Source organism: Ciconia boyciana, chromosome 3 (assembly GCF_034638445.1).
Source record: "Ciconia boyciana chromosome 3, ASM3463844v1, whole genome shotgun sequence".
In the NCBI taxonomy this organism is placed as follows: Eukaryota; Metazoa; Chordata; class Aves; order Ciconiiformes; family Ciconiidae; genus Ciconia; species Ciconia boyciana.
The window spans coordinates 68,646,575-68,659,799 of record NC_132936.1 but is presented as its reverse complement, the minus strand read 5'-3'; the positions used below and the strand labels follow the sequence as shown (position 1 = coordinate 68,659,799).

General features: G+C 47.3%; 1 protein-coding gene across 3 annotated transcripts in view; it reads left to right on the top strand.

The window, feature by feature from the left end:
- Window positions 1–10,319, top strand: part of TAGAP (T cell activation RhoGTPase activating protein) — a 54,746-nt gene extending 44,427 nt beyond the window's left edge. For 2 of the 3 annotated variants that reach the window (XM_072857931.1, XM_072857932.1), the window contains 10 exons: window positions 1,739–1,780; window positions 2,220–2,304; window positions 2,414–2,467; window positions 3,058–3,124; window positions 4,577–4,749; window positions 5,528–5,689; window positions 6,167–6,276; window positions 6,989–7,184; window positions 7,784–7,901; window positions 8,107–10,319. In XM_072857931.1, the coding sequence (XP_072714032.1) occupies window positions 2,278–2,304; window positions 2,414–2,467; window positions 3,058–3,124; window positions 4,577–4,749; window positions 5,528–5,689; window positions 6,167–6,276; window positions 6,989–7,184; window positions 7,784–7,901; window positions 8,107–9,284 (2,085 nt within the window). In that variant the 5' untranslated portion in view covers window positions 1,739–1,780; window positions 2,220–2,277 and the 3' untranslated portion in view covers window positions 9,285–10,319. Of the gene's footprint in view, window positions 1–1,738; window positions 1,781–2,219; window positions 2,305–2,413; window positions 2,468–3,057; window positions 3,125–4,576; window positions 4,750–5,527; window positions 5,690–6,166; window positions 6,277–6,988; window positions 7,194–7,783; window positions 7,902–8,106 lie in introns of those variants that run through there. The other variant, XM_072857933.1, reaches the window with a different exon arrangement.
- The last annotated feature ends 2,906 nt before the right edge of the window (window positions 10,320–13,225 follow it).

Here is a 13,225-nt window from a genome sequence, read left to right as displayed (position 1 = left end):
ACACATTTAAAAGATGTACTGAAAAATAGATGCGCCTTGTCCCAGAAATCCTGCTGGGACTATCAGCATGGTGCTGCAGCTGCCAGCAAGCCTCAGAAGAAATTCTCAGGAGAACACGATGCAGGACAACAATATTTCTGCAAAAACATGCATCGACCCATGGAATTTAGTAGGGAAATGACAGATATCACAGAACTGCTAATTAACAAAAAATCAGTTACAGCAGTGAGTAAAAGATCAGTGTTAAATGCACAGGCCTGAAGAGTAATTGATTTAGATTCCTGTAAGTTTCAGCCCTAAACAAGTCTACAGACCGCTGTCTCTACAGAAGCATGGAAATGACGGGCCTCAGGAGGACTTGAAAGGTCATCTACACCATCTTCCCCTGCAAACACAGGGCAGCTCTCCTTTTGCCTTTCTGGACACACCTCTGTCTAACCAAAAGTGAATTTTGCACCTTGCATTTCTGCCAGAGTCATGCTGAGACTGCCTCTTTTGCATGACAACCCGGGGTCAATACTACATGGGCCAGGACTGATGTGGTTAAGCAAAGAACGGCTTTCAGGGTGAATTCAGCAGCGGATGTCGCCGTAACGTGCATCTGCAAAGAGCTGTGCTATGACACAGCCTCGTCACCTGCACATATGAAATGGAGCATCCACCGGGAGAAGCAGCAGAGAGACCACAGTTTTACAAGCGTGCTTTCCACCTAAATCCACCACTGAAATATTCCCAAGCCTTTGACTCTCAGCCTTAGGCCCTCTTTTTCGCTAGATCAAAAGACTGGTACCCAGAATACCAGGTTGTAATTTGCCTCTGTCAATTAATCAGTAGAACTAATATCATGCATTTAACATCAAATGTTGATGACTTTTCCTAATGGCCTGGTAGAGTGAGTACTGTTGTCCTTACGTTCCTGGTGTGCCCAGGTTGGGGGGAGTCAGCAACAGACCCTGAAGAGGTACAGGGAGAGCAGAGGTAGATTTTTCCTGCATTTTTTGATCTCTTCAGTTGAATTAAACTTTATTACTTGGACACATAGTTCTTACTAAGACATATTGTAAGCAAGGCTTTTTATTACATATTGTCATGCATTACTAAATTATTACATAACACCACTTGTATAGAAGTCCAGTGCTTAGATCCTCAAGAACTAGTTGGCACCGGCAAAGTGTGTGTCTACATCTGCTTGCAGACAGTAAACTGTTGCCATTAGTTTTTAAAAAAATATACAAAAACATTTATCTGAATCTTGGCTATTCCACTCCCCCATCTTTTTAACTATTCTTAGTGTAACTTGATCTGGTGGTGCGTCTTTAAACTGCAAAATGTAAGGTCTCTGAGCAGTTAAAGGACAGACTGTACCCACTGCCCTTTAACGGTAAGGAGAAGCTGCCCACACTGCAGCCCCCTCTGCACATCCCACCTCACGCTGGTGATGCTAGATGGAACCTTTACCTGGCCAGTGCCTCATCTTTTCCATCCATAACAACTACAAGGGCTTTTTTTTTTTTCTTTAAGGAAAAAAAACCCTAGCTCCTCTAAAAGGAAAGAGGAAGCCAGAAATTTCATAGCATCTCAGTCCTGCCCCATGATGCTTCTTCCTGTCTGTGAATTTCCACCTGCCCCTTCTGCGTATATAAGGCAGCATACGTGGGGTAGAACTGTTTAGTCGCCTGCCCTCATCCGAAGGATTAGTAGCAGTGGGGAGTGATGCTGTTTCTCCTTTCCTCTGCAGTTCACGGGAGGTGAAGGAGCTCTGGCTGGACTCATTCCTTGGGTAAGTACTCCCTGGGATTAAATCTGCAACATCGCAGTTGAAGTCGGTGGAGTGCTCCAGAAGCAGCTGTATAGAGATGTACAAAAATATAGACGGGGGAGAGGTGCACCCACGGCTAAGTGTAGCTCATGGGCAGAGCCGACTGAGTTGCTTAGTCTTGTGTTTGCAGATTGACAACAACCTCACATAGCTGTCACCACTTTCTCATTTTTTGCATGGATTAGAAATGGAAAGCTGTTTTTTTTCTGTTTTAATCAAGATGCAGATAGAGCAGTAGGGCTGGGTGCCTTCCAGAGAAGGGCTTTATGATTGACTCGTGTGGGATATCTTGCTGGTTCAGGATCATACTTAAATGCCAGACTGGCTTGCAGGGGAGAAAGACAAGAAGGGTGCAGTTTTACAAAGCTCTTTCTTTGTCCATTCCCTGTTCAATAAACAGGCAAACAAAAGGACCGAAGGAAACCAGAGTGTCCAGAGCTCCCCCGATCAAACTCCTAATGAAAGTGTTAAGCAGCTGTAATACTGTGAGTGTCTTTATTGTTTCAGCTCTGTCAAGAGAGTGATTTTGAAAAGCTCTGATTTCTAAACCATAGCATTCAGTTACTCACATAGTGTCTTTGTTTTCTTGCCTAGTCAAAGACACTAAATGCTGGGAACATGGAGAGTCTGATTGAGTGCCAGTCGGAGGTAAGCAGCCACTACATTTCCCCCGATCCTTGTTGGGTACTGATGTGAGATATCTTAGCGAAGTGGGGGTGGCCCCTGTAGGAGCTGCGTGCTGCCTGCCATTACCCATGAGCGGGCAGAGCCCTTTGAAGGCGACTCCGTGCAGCACCGTGCAGAAGGAGCTGGGCATTGCTGTGAGCAGCCAGTGCATTCCCTGGGCTCCTGGGGAGCTTTGTTCAGGAATCTGGCAGGCTCCGAAGCCATCAAGGCTCCCTGGAGAAGTTTGGGAGGAAATCTCCAGTGCCAGGGAAGGACACAAAAGGGCAGGCTGTGTCCGGCTGTGGCTTCTCTGGATCAGAAGAGCAGCCTGAAAGAGCACGGGGTTGTGACCTGCTGGGCAGGTCTGGGGTGGCTGGCTGCAGGGTTTACCATAAATCCCTTTATTGGGCAGCAAGGTGGTCCACTCCTGGACTGAGTCACCTCTTCAGCAGGTGTTAGGTTTGCTCTGGTTATTCCCCAGAGCTTCCCACAGATTTCAGAGGAGCTGCAGCAACTCGCTGGTGGCCCTCGCTGCTGGTGGCAGCTCTGTAACTCCAACACGCTTCTTGCAGGCTGATGCCAAGAAATGCCCCCCGCTGGTCCCAGCAGATACTGAAGATGGACTTTGCCACTCAACTGGTGAGTTTCAAAAACAAACTGAGGAACTGCCTTCTTATATAATGCTTGCAAGCTGGCGCTTCTGCAAAACCACCCAAAACTGCCCGCTTCACCTCCCTGAGAGCAATCCACAGCCCTCAACCCCATCCAGAGATGGCTTAACCCCTGGAGTGCCACTCACTTGCAAATGACCTCTTTCCCTTATGCTCAGTGGCAGAGGTGACAGTGCTGATGCCAGAGGTCTTGTATCCCTGTTCCCTGGTCCTCAGAGCCACGTTTCATTGTGTTCCCTGGCAGCAATTGGAAGTAAATGTGCTCCTTTCTCACTCGAGCATCACCACTGAGGTGTGGCACTGCAAGGGAGTACAGCTACCAGCGGTTGCACGCCAGAGCAAATAAACAACAGCAACAGCACTTGTTTTCTCTCACTATGCAAAACCTCAGCACCTGTAAGCAACCCAGAGGAGACCATTAGCAGGGTGGGGTCAGATTTGGAGCAGACCATCATATCAGATCATTTTTCGAGAGTACCAGAAGCAAACATTTTATATGACACTATAATGTTAGGCGACTTTCTCATAGCTTTTAACCCCTCCCTACCAAAGACTTGTGCTAAGCCACAAATACAGGCCCTGAGAACTTCTCAGCTGTGTTAGACAACTTCATTTTGGAGTAGAAGGCAAGTCCTTTATGGGAAACTTGCAGAAGGCAACTCCTTTAGAAAGCTTTCTAGCAAAAGGATCCTTCTCTCACTGTTTCTGAAAGGGAAAAAAGGCCACACCTCATCTCCAAATTCCTAGCATGCCCTCCTCTTTAAGATGCAGATGCAAAACCCATGCTAAGAGATTTCTGACCCTGAAGCCAATGAGGCCCTACTGTGACGCTCCCATCCTCTGGAGCAAGTATCACCTTCCACTGGCTTGCTGGCAGGGGGCAAGCACTAGCTCTAGCAGGACCGCTATCATTAGAGCTGGGTCCGAAGCTGGCAGAGCTGAAGCTGTGTGTTTTCATTTCAGCCTGTGAAAGAGGATGAAAAGAAGGAGCACCTAGTTCCACTCTTGCCCTAAGGCTGGGGCACAGTCAGACCGCATAGTGAAAATTGTCATTGCTAGCTGCCCAAGCGACATATCTGCCTTAGATAGTTATCACAGAAACCGCTGCAATATCAAAAATCTCTATAAATGCTGGGGGTTTTGTGCCTTGTATGTTCCCACTCTCTAGGAAGAAACAGTGACTAGAATGTAAAAAAAACAACCCAAAAACAGGAAAGGTGGTGTCCTTAGAGGGATGGTCACAGTTTTACAGTTTAGGCGGTTGTTTCCTTAGTAACCACTTAGTTGTCTTTCAGTTTCTCCCTGTTTAGTTTAGTTTGAGTTGTTTCAACATACATCTCTGCACTGCACACAGATGAATGGCTGCATAGCGCGCTCTGTTTTTTTAAAAATTGATTTTTTGCTTTCCTTTTGCTTGCAGCAGATGGAACAAAGAAAAGAAAGAAGGTGATATCGCAGTCATTTACTCTGAGACGAAGCTCTACCAATGGGAATTCCCCAGGGCAGCTAGACTCGGGTGCCAAAATCGCTCTGTTTGGCCAGCCTCTGGCAATTATCTGTGGGGAAGATGAAACACTGCCCCAACCGGTCCAGGTAAGCAAGCCTGACGATACAGTTATCATACCTCTGGCTTCCAGCATGAGGCAGGATCCTTGGTACTTGTGCTGCAGCACCCAGGAGATGAGTGATTTGGGTGTTTCCCCTCCACACACACTTCTAATAAACTCAGGGACCATCCCAGATGTACAAAGGGTCAGGTCTGTGGGTTCTGTCCAGCGCACCCAACTTTCACTGGAAGTAACTTTGAGTGGAGACAACCCAGGACCAGGAATAGGAGAAGATCTGCTCCTTAGTATAAACATCTGTGATTCTACAGAAGTCATTTAAATGAATCTTTCAGCAGCGTAAACTTCCAAGGATTTCTGTATCTCCCTGAAAAAAGTGTTCAGCTATGGCCTGCCACTGACAAATACCTAAACACTATCTTCTGGATAAAAAGAGTTCTCGCACTGAGTTGGCTTTTCCAATAGACAGGCTTTTGTCTCTTCTAAGAAATATTTGCCTGGCTTTGGAGGGAGGGGATTTGAACCAAGACTTAAGGCATCCCTTGTTTCCTTCTGGAAGGAAGCAGGGATAACTCCACTGAAGTTAGTGGAATTCACCAGTCCAAAAAGAGGGTGGGTTGGGGGAAAAATCAGGTTATTGCCCATGTAATCTAACTGGAGCAAGAACTAGATACTGACCTAATTAGAGCACAGTGTACCTCCAGACAATTTTTCTTCTGTTTCTAAAGAAATATTCACTTGCTAAAGGACCTTCCTTCACCCAAGTAACTGTTCTCCCATTCCTGTCTGGTTTTTTTTCCCTGCAGGATCTCCTAACGATATTGTATATGAAAGGACCTTCCACTGAAGGGATATTCAGAAAAGCTGCCAATGAGAAAGCACGAAAGGAGTTGAAGGAGGACCTAAACAAAGGCGGGAATGTTGATTTGAAAAGCAAATCTGTGCACCTGCTGGCAGTGGTCTTGAAGGTGAGCTCCTCTGACCTGCAGTGGGGGGAGGACACTGCTAATCTGCATGGGCCCACTTCAGTGCCCAGAGCTGACCTAGGTGGGACTCCAAGCTACAGCCAGAGCAAAGCCAGACTAAATGTTTCGGGCTTAGGAAAGCTTGGCATTTTCCTTTTCCACCTGATTTTCAGTCCCACTCGTTGTGCTGCTGATTTCCTGCATGCCCACAGGAAACTCACTTTGTCCTCCTCCTCAGCATCCTCCCCAGGGAGGAATACTGAGATACACAGGGGAACAAAAAGCAGCTAAGAGCTGGGTCCTGCTATTACCCCAATGCAAGTGTACTTGGCATGTTCTTGGGGACCCCACTGCTCTGCAGGTGCTGATGGTCAGGTAGCTCAGGCCAGCCTGCCTGCTAGTGAGTCCATGTCACAGTGATGCTCCCTGTGTGCTCAGGGGTAGTGTCCAAAGCCTCATCTAAATCTCTTGGCCTTGCAGGATTTCCTCCGAAATATCCCCTCCAAACTCCTGTCGGCCGACCTCTATGAGAAGTGGATGAAAGCTCTGGAGAAGCCAAGCAAGCAGGAAAAAATTGAAGAATTGAAAGAGTAAGTTTTGCGACCAGGAAGTTTTGCAACCAGCCCCAGTGTGATGGAGTGGCTGGTGGAGGCCAATGATGTCTCCTGAAATTGAGAGTCTCACTTAAAAGCCTGTCATTTATATCAGCTTGCTATTGCTCCATGGGGTTTGGTCGAGAGGGCTCTAGCAGCAGCGCTTCCGGCAGGTATCTGAGGTTGCCCTACGAAACGACTAGCGTAGGAAGAGGAGAGAGGCTGCAGTGTCTCAGCTAATGTAGTCACTGTGCTGTGGCACAGGCACTGGCAGGGAACCTTCACATCTGCTGGCGGTGAAGTCGGGCACGTGGAGACCACCGCGCGTTTTGCTCTTTAGAAAGAGCAGATGTGGAGGCTGACTGGGAGTGCTTTGAAAGATGCACAGCACAACCACAGGCTTTCGCGTGCCTTCGGGAAGCCTCCAGTGACATCTCCTGACACCATCTCATCTACTCAGGGACACGGACTGCTGCAATGCTTGCCTTTCAGTCAAGACCTTGTAATTCAAGCTCTTATAATTAACCACACGCTCAGCTGCCGTTGGGGATTTCTGAATGATACTTCTGCTAAGCAGTGAAAAAAGCACACGCATGCCTCTCTCTGGAGGAAGCGTCATCTGTCTGAGTTTAATTGAGACTTGCTCAAATAAAGAAGTAGCGGCTGCTGCACCATGAATTAACGTCACATTTTGTTTGTGTCCATGCAGGGTGGCTGACAAACTGCCTAGACCAAACCTCGCCTTGCTCAAGCACTTGCTGTCTCTGCTCCACCACATCAGCCAAAACGCCGAGACCAACAGGATGGACTCCAGCAATCTGGCCATCTGCGTTGGCCCAAATATGCTCAGCCCAGAGACGGACAACGCGCTCCCGCTGGAAGTGCAGAAGGAGATGAATGACAAGGTGTGTTGAACTCACCAAGCAGCCACCCGCTTCGGGGCAGCTCAGAGCCATCCACAGGGATCCCACTGCCATTGCAAAAGCTGAACAAAACAGCACCCCTGGACATTGGGGGTGCCCCTCAGCTCAGGTGCCTGCAATGTGATGGGCAAGGCTGCCCCTCGTCTCGCCTCCTCTGAGCAAAAGTAGCAGTTGCCCTGCAGTCCCTTACGTCGTATCACAGCTCCCGAATACTTTGCACACAGAGAGCAAGGGGCACCCGGTGGGCATTGCCACCAGCGGGCCCTCTGGACAGTGAGGCTGAAGCTGTGGCTGATGGCGTTTTGTTTGCATCGGGGCAGATCAATTAGTCTGCAGCATCAGGCCTCATCCTCCAGAGTGGACTCACCCTCTGACTTTAAGCTAGCATTTTTTTGCCAAGAAAGGTTGACCAGATGATCCTTGAGGTCCCTTGCAACCTGGTATTCTATGATTCTATGATTTTGGCAGCAGCTACCGTCCTCTGTGCTGCCCTTCATACAAAGACAGCAGGCAGGAGCAGGAAATACTGTTTAATATGTTTTCAGCCCTTTTGACTGAAGTAAAATGTTTTCTGTGTGCAGGTGACAGTGTTGGTGGAGTTCCTCATAAACAACTGCTCAGAAATATTTGGGGAGGACAGTGCCTTGACTGTGTGTGCCTCGGCTGGGGAGTCACCGGAGCACACAGACAGCTCCACAGGTATGAGAATGGACTGGGGATGTCACAGACTGGGGCTTCTGGGCCAGATTCTTTAATTTGATATGGGAATACATCTGTGGAAACACAGAGAGTTGCAGAGGGTTCAAGACACTGTTGCAGTGCTCTTCTACAGGAACTCTTTCCATATAGTTCCCCTTCATCCTCAGATGGTCAGTAAAAACTAACAGGTGCTTTCTCCCCACAGAACACCTATGTGCTGCTCATCAGAATGACTCTGCCTATGACAGCCCAGATCCTGAAGCTGAAGGCAGTCCCCGTACCTCTCAGATGGAGCAGCCCAAAGGGAGGAGCACGAGCGTGAGCAGAAGATATCCAACACGCATCTCTGCCCCTTCCGGGACTAATTTCAGAAATGACATCAGCACAATGGACAGGAGGTACTCAGAGCCAGACCTGTCCTTCCAGAACCGCCTTGAAGGCAGGATAAGGAAACAGAAGCTAAACAAAAGTGAGGACAGTTTTCCAGTTCAGCAGAAACAGCTAGGCTTGGAGGCACTGGAGAAACAGCTTGTAATCTTACCTTCACAATTATCAACTGACTCTCTACCCAAAACATCCTCCAGTTGCTCCCTGGAGAGCTCTGATGGCTCAGTCTTCACCAGCTCGCCAGTAGTTTCGCCCTCTAGTCCCCAAAAAAACTTTTTAAATAGGCCCCAGTCCTTTTCCACCAAGGCTACCGAAGACTGCAGTACGCCTAGCAGAGAGATCAAAAAGCATTCCATGTCGTTCTCTTTTGCAAACCGCAGGAAAACACTACTAAAAACCCAGAGTTGGGGGCCTGGAAAAAACATGGGCTTTCAGAGAGACAGTTTCACAAAGAAAGAAGATCAGTTCTCCTGCAGAGTTGTCCAGGAGAGCAGCCCTGATGGTGACAAACCATTGCCTGTGGCGTATCAGCAAAGGCCCCGTTTCAGGTCAGCTGATGAAGTGTTCAGAGAGGTAGATCAGAGGAATCCTGGAAGACCACCCTCTTACGAAGAGGCTACTAAAAACTGTCTGGCCACTAAAGCTCCCCCCCACAATCTCACAGTTCAAACTATGAGATTAAAGGTGTCAAACCAGGACGCTTTGCTGCCTCATCCATGCAGCAGCTGTGCACAGGACACAGCATATACGGCTCTAAGGGATCCACCCAGTGGCAGAGTTTCTGCAGCAAAGGATTCTGACGTGGAAACTGAAACCCTCAGCATCACTGTGGGAATAAACTCCCGCGTGAGTTTACCCGTGACCCCGGGAGTCTACCGAATGAGAGCCATGTCTGAATCATGTCAAAAGAACAAACTTGAGTATGTGGCTCGGAGGTGCAGCCAGCCAGTTTTTGAGGTAGATCAGATCCAGTATGCTAAGGAATCCTATGTTTAAAAAGCCTATCCGTCCTTTTCACACTGTACAAAGTAAATATTGTAAAAATAGACACCTTGCTCATCCTTTGTGAAATTTTACTTTCAAGAGACCAAGATAAGCTAGCTCTGCATGAACTTATTTTTCCTTGAGGCTCTCCTGAAGTGTCTGTCACCTTGACATGTCACATTCTTTCACCACAAGAGGTGGTGGTGGGGAATTATTGTGTATTATAATACCTGTGTATTATTATGTAAAAATGTAAGTGAATATACAGTACATAACCTGTTGTGTGGGAAAACTAGTTAGTAGTTGATAAACACTGTTGTATTTGTATCCCTGAAAGGACAATTAAAAGGTTGGCAGGTCCAAAACCTGTCCCACCTTCCTTTTCTTTTCTGTAGGGTCACAGACTCCATGCCATTTGTCATGTGTTTGTGCCAGGCTGATGCAGTGCTTTGCTGATTTTCTGCATTAAGAAGTGGGTGGGCAGTTACCCCATCTGAGGAAGAGCTGTTCTGTCATCAAGGCCACTTCAGCAGTCTTCCATAAACCCCCTGTACCTGCTGCCATTCCCCTCTTCCTGCTTGCTGGTGATGAGAATGATCTGACCACTAACCAGCATTAGCGTTGTATACTGAACCTGGGTTTAGAGCCACTGAAGCCCTACAAGGTCAGTATGGGAATGTATCAAGTAAAATTCATGTGGCCTGAGGTGCTTTTAGTCTAAATAAACTGGACAGGCTAAACAGAAAGAAAGAGTATCTTCAGGTTTGCTTTTATGAGGGGAAAAAACCCAAACAACAAAAACTCCTGTAAGGAAACGTTCTGGATTCCAGCTTTAAATAGTTAAAGCTGCAGCTCCTTAAAAAAAAAAAAAAAAAAGAAAAAAAAAAGGAAAAAAAGACAAAAAAGAAAATGCCAGGTGGTGTCCTTATAACCTTGTAAAAATGACTGGAAGTGCAATGTGTTTTTACATGTAGGAACTTGTTTTGGTTAGCATTTACCTCCCCTTTTATGGCTCAGCATAGCCTTGAACCAGGAGCAGGGAGACTTTTGTTTTTCTCCTGTGTAACTTCACTACAATAAAACATTTTTCTGCATGAATGCTAAACTGTCCATTGTCTGTCTTTAAAACATCCGGACCCTACATGTACTGTACCTACTTTTATACTATTCTACAGGTACTGCAGGTCTGCTTGAATGACATGGCATATCTAAGTAGCAGGAAGGGAAGTAACTGACCAGTTATACTATCACTACTATTGTTGTTGATAATACTATCAGTATTATCAACTGTAGTGATAATACTATCACTACTATTGTTGTTGTAAGAGGCTGCAGGCTAGATTTTGGGAACAAGTCCTTCTCTGTCAGGGAAACACGTTATACTGCCATGTAACAGCAGTTATCAGTGAGGTGAAGAGGGAGCTGCAAAGAGGTGATGCTGCTCCAAAAGTGGAGCAGATTAGAAAATAGCATACCAGCATCTCAGGTATGATGTTTTCCAGGTGTAGGTGTTCACAGGACACAGAGAAAGGGGAAGGAGAGTACCTGGCCTGACAGGAGAAATGATGTGAGAAGGACCATACTGGTAGGCTGCAACTAGAGAAAATGCCACCTCACTCAGCCCCTAAGCAGTGGCACTCTGCTTCCAAGCAAGCTGAATGAGAGGGCTCTGCTGCAAGCTGCAAAAGGCATTTGCCATTTTCTGGAATCTGCAACTCCTGAGTCACAGAATCACAGAATAGGTGAGCCTTGAGAGCCTCCTGTCCAACACCCCCTGCTCAAGCAGGGTCAGCTGGAGAAGGTTGCCCAGGACCATGTCTAGACGGCTTTTGAGTATTTCCACAGATGGAAACTCCACAACATCTCTGGGCAACCTGTTCCCATGTTTCATAGAAATCATAGAAATCACAGCATCATTAAGGTTGGAAAAGACCTCTAAGATCATCTAGTCCAACTGTCAACCCAACACCTCCATGCCTACTAAACCATGTCCCGAAGTGCCATGTCTACATGTTTTTTGAACTTCTCCAGGGATGGTGACTCCACCAACTCTCTGGGCAGCCTGTTCCAATGCTTAGACACCCTTTCAGTAAAGAAATTTTTCCTAATATCCAATCTAAACCTCTCCTGATGCAACTTGAGGCCATTTCCTTGTCCTATCGCTAGTTACTTGGGAGAAGAGACCGACCCCCACCTCACTACAATCTCCTTTCAGGTAGGTGTAGAGAGCGATAAGGTCTCCCCTCAGCCTCCGCTTCTCCAGACTAAACAACCCCAGTTCTCTCAGTTGCTCCTCATCAGACTTGTGCTCCAGACCCTTCACCAGCTTCGTTGCCCTTCTCTGGACACGCTCCAGTACCTCAATGTCCATCTTGTAGTGAAGAGCCCAAAACTGAACACAGTATTCGAGGTGCGGCCTTCACTAGTGCTGAGTACAGAGGCACGATCAGTTCCCTACTCCTACTGGCCACACTATTCCTGATACAAGCCAGGATGCCATTGGCTTTCTTGGCCACCTGGGCACACTGCTGGCTCATATTCAGACAGCTGTCAACCAGGACCTTTCCAGGTCCTTTTCCGTCAGGCAGCTTTCCAGCCACTCTTCTCCAAGCCTGTAGCATTGCATGGGGTTGTTGTGACCCAAGTGCAGGACCCGGCACTTGGCCTTGTTGAACCTCATACAATTGACCTCGGCCCATCAATCCAGCCTGTTCAGATCCCTCTGTAGAGCCTTCCTACCCTCGAGCAGATTGACACTCCTGCCCAACTTGGTGTTGTCTGCAAACCTACTGAGAGTGCACTTGATCCCCTCATCCAGATCATTGATAAAAATATTAAACAAGACTGGCCCCAAAACTGAGCCCTGGGGAACACTGCTTGTGACCGGCCACCAACTGGATTTAACTCTGTTCACCACCACTCTCTGGGCTCAGCCATCCAGACAGTTTTTTACCCAGCGAAGAGTCCACCTGCCTAAGCCATGAGCCACCAGCTTCTCTAGGAGAATGCTGTGGGCAACAGTGTCAAAGGCTTTACTAAAGACCAGGTAGACAACATCTACAGCCTTTCCCTCATCCACTAAGCGGGTCACCTGGTCATGGAAGGAGATCAGGTTGGTCAGGCAGGACCTGCCTTTCATGAACCCATGCTGGCTGGGCCTGATCCCCTGGTTGGCCTGCACATGCCTGTTGAGCACACTCAAGATGAACCGCTCCATAATTTTCCCTGGTACTGAGGTCAGGCTGACAGGCCTGTAGTTCCTCAGATAAAGTTTTAGTTTGACCACTCTCACAGTGAAAAAGTGTGTCCTTGCATTCAGATAGAATTGCATGTGTTTTAATTTGTGCCCATTGCCTCTTGTCCTGTGTCAAGTGGGAATGACAGCTTTCTTTTGTAAAAAAAACAAGTGTCTTGCCCTCATGACAGAACAAGTGTGAAGAGATAATCCACGTGCAGTGGAAAGGCTCAGAAGCCACAGAACAGAAAACAAGAACTTCAAAATGTACTCAAACAACACAGCTCCTTCTTTGGTAAGTGACTCATTCTTTTTGACTGTGACAAGACTAAGGATCCCAAGAAGAGGAAATGCTTGTTTCCTTTCCTGTAACCACACCAGAGAACCCAAGGAGAATAAGCACAGTCACTTCACCAGAGATGAGGAGAGTCTCTCTTTAGGTCCAAGGTGTTCTAAGGCAGACATGACAATCACACTCAGAAAGCTTACCTGGGTTCTAAATATTCAATATAGATGAGCCTAAATGTTCCAGCTCCTGGATAAGAAAGTCCATTTGGAATTTCTTTTAAGGCACTTCAATAGAGGGAGAAAAAGGAAGATGAGCGTAACAGAGAGGAGCTCTACACATTGTTAACAAACAAGGGGTAAGGTGAAAGAGTGGCCCAGTGCCCCTCACCTTGCTCTTGCATTTCTTCAAGTCCAGGGAACACTATGATTA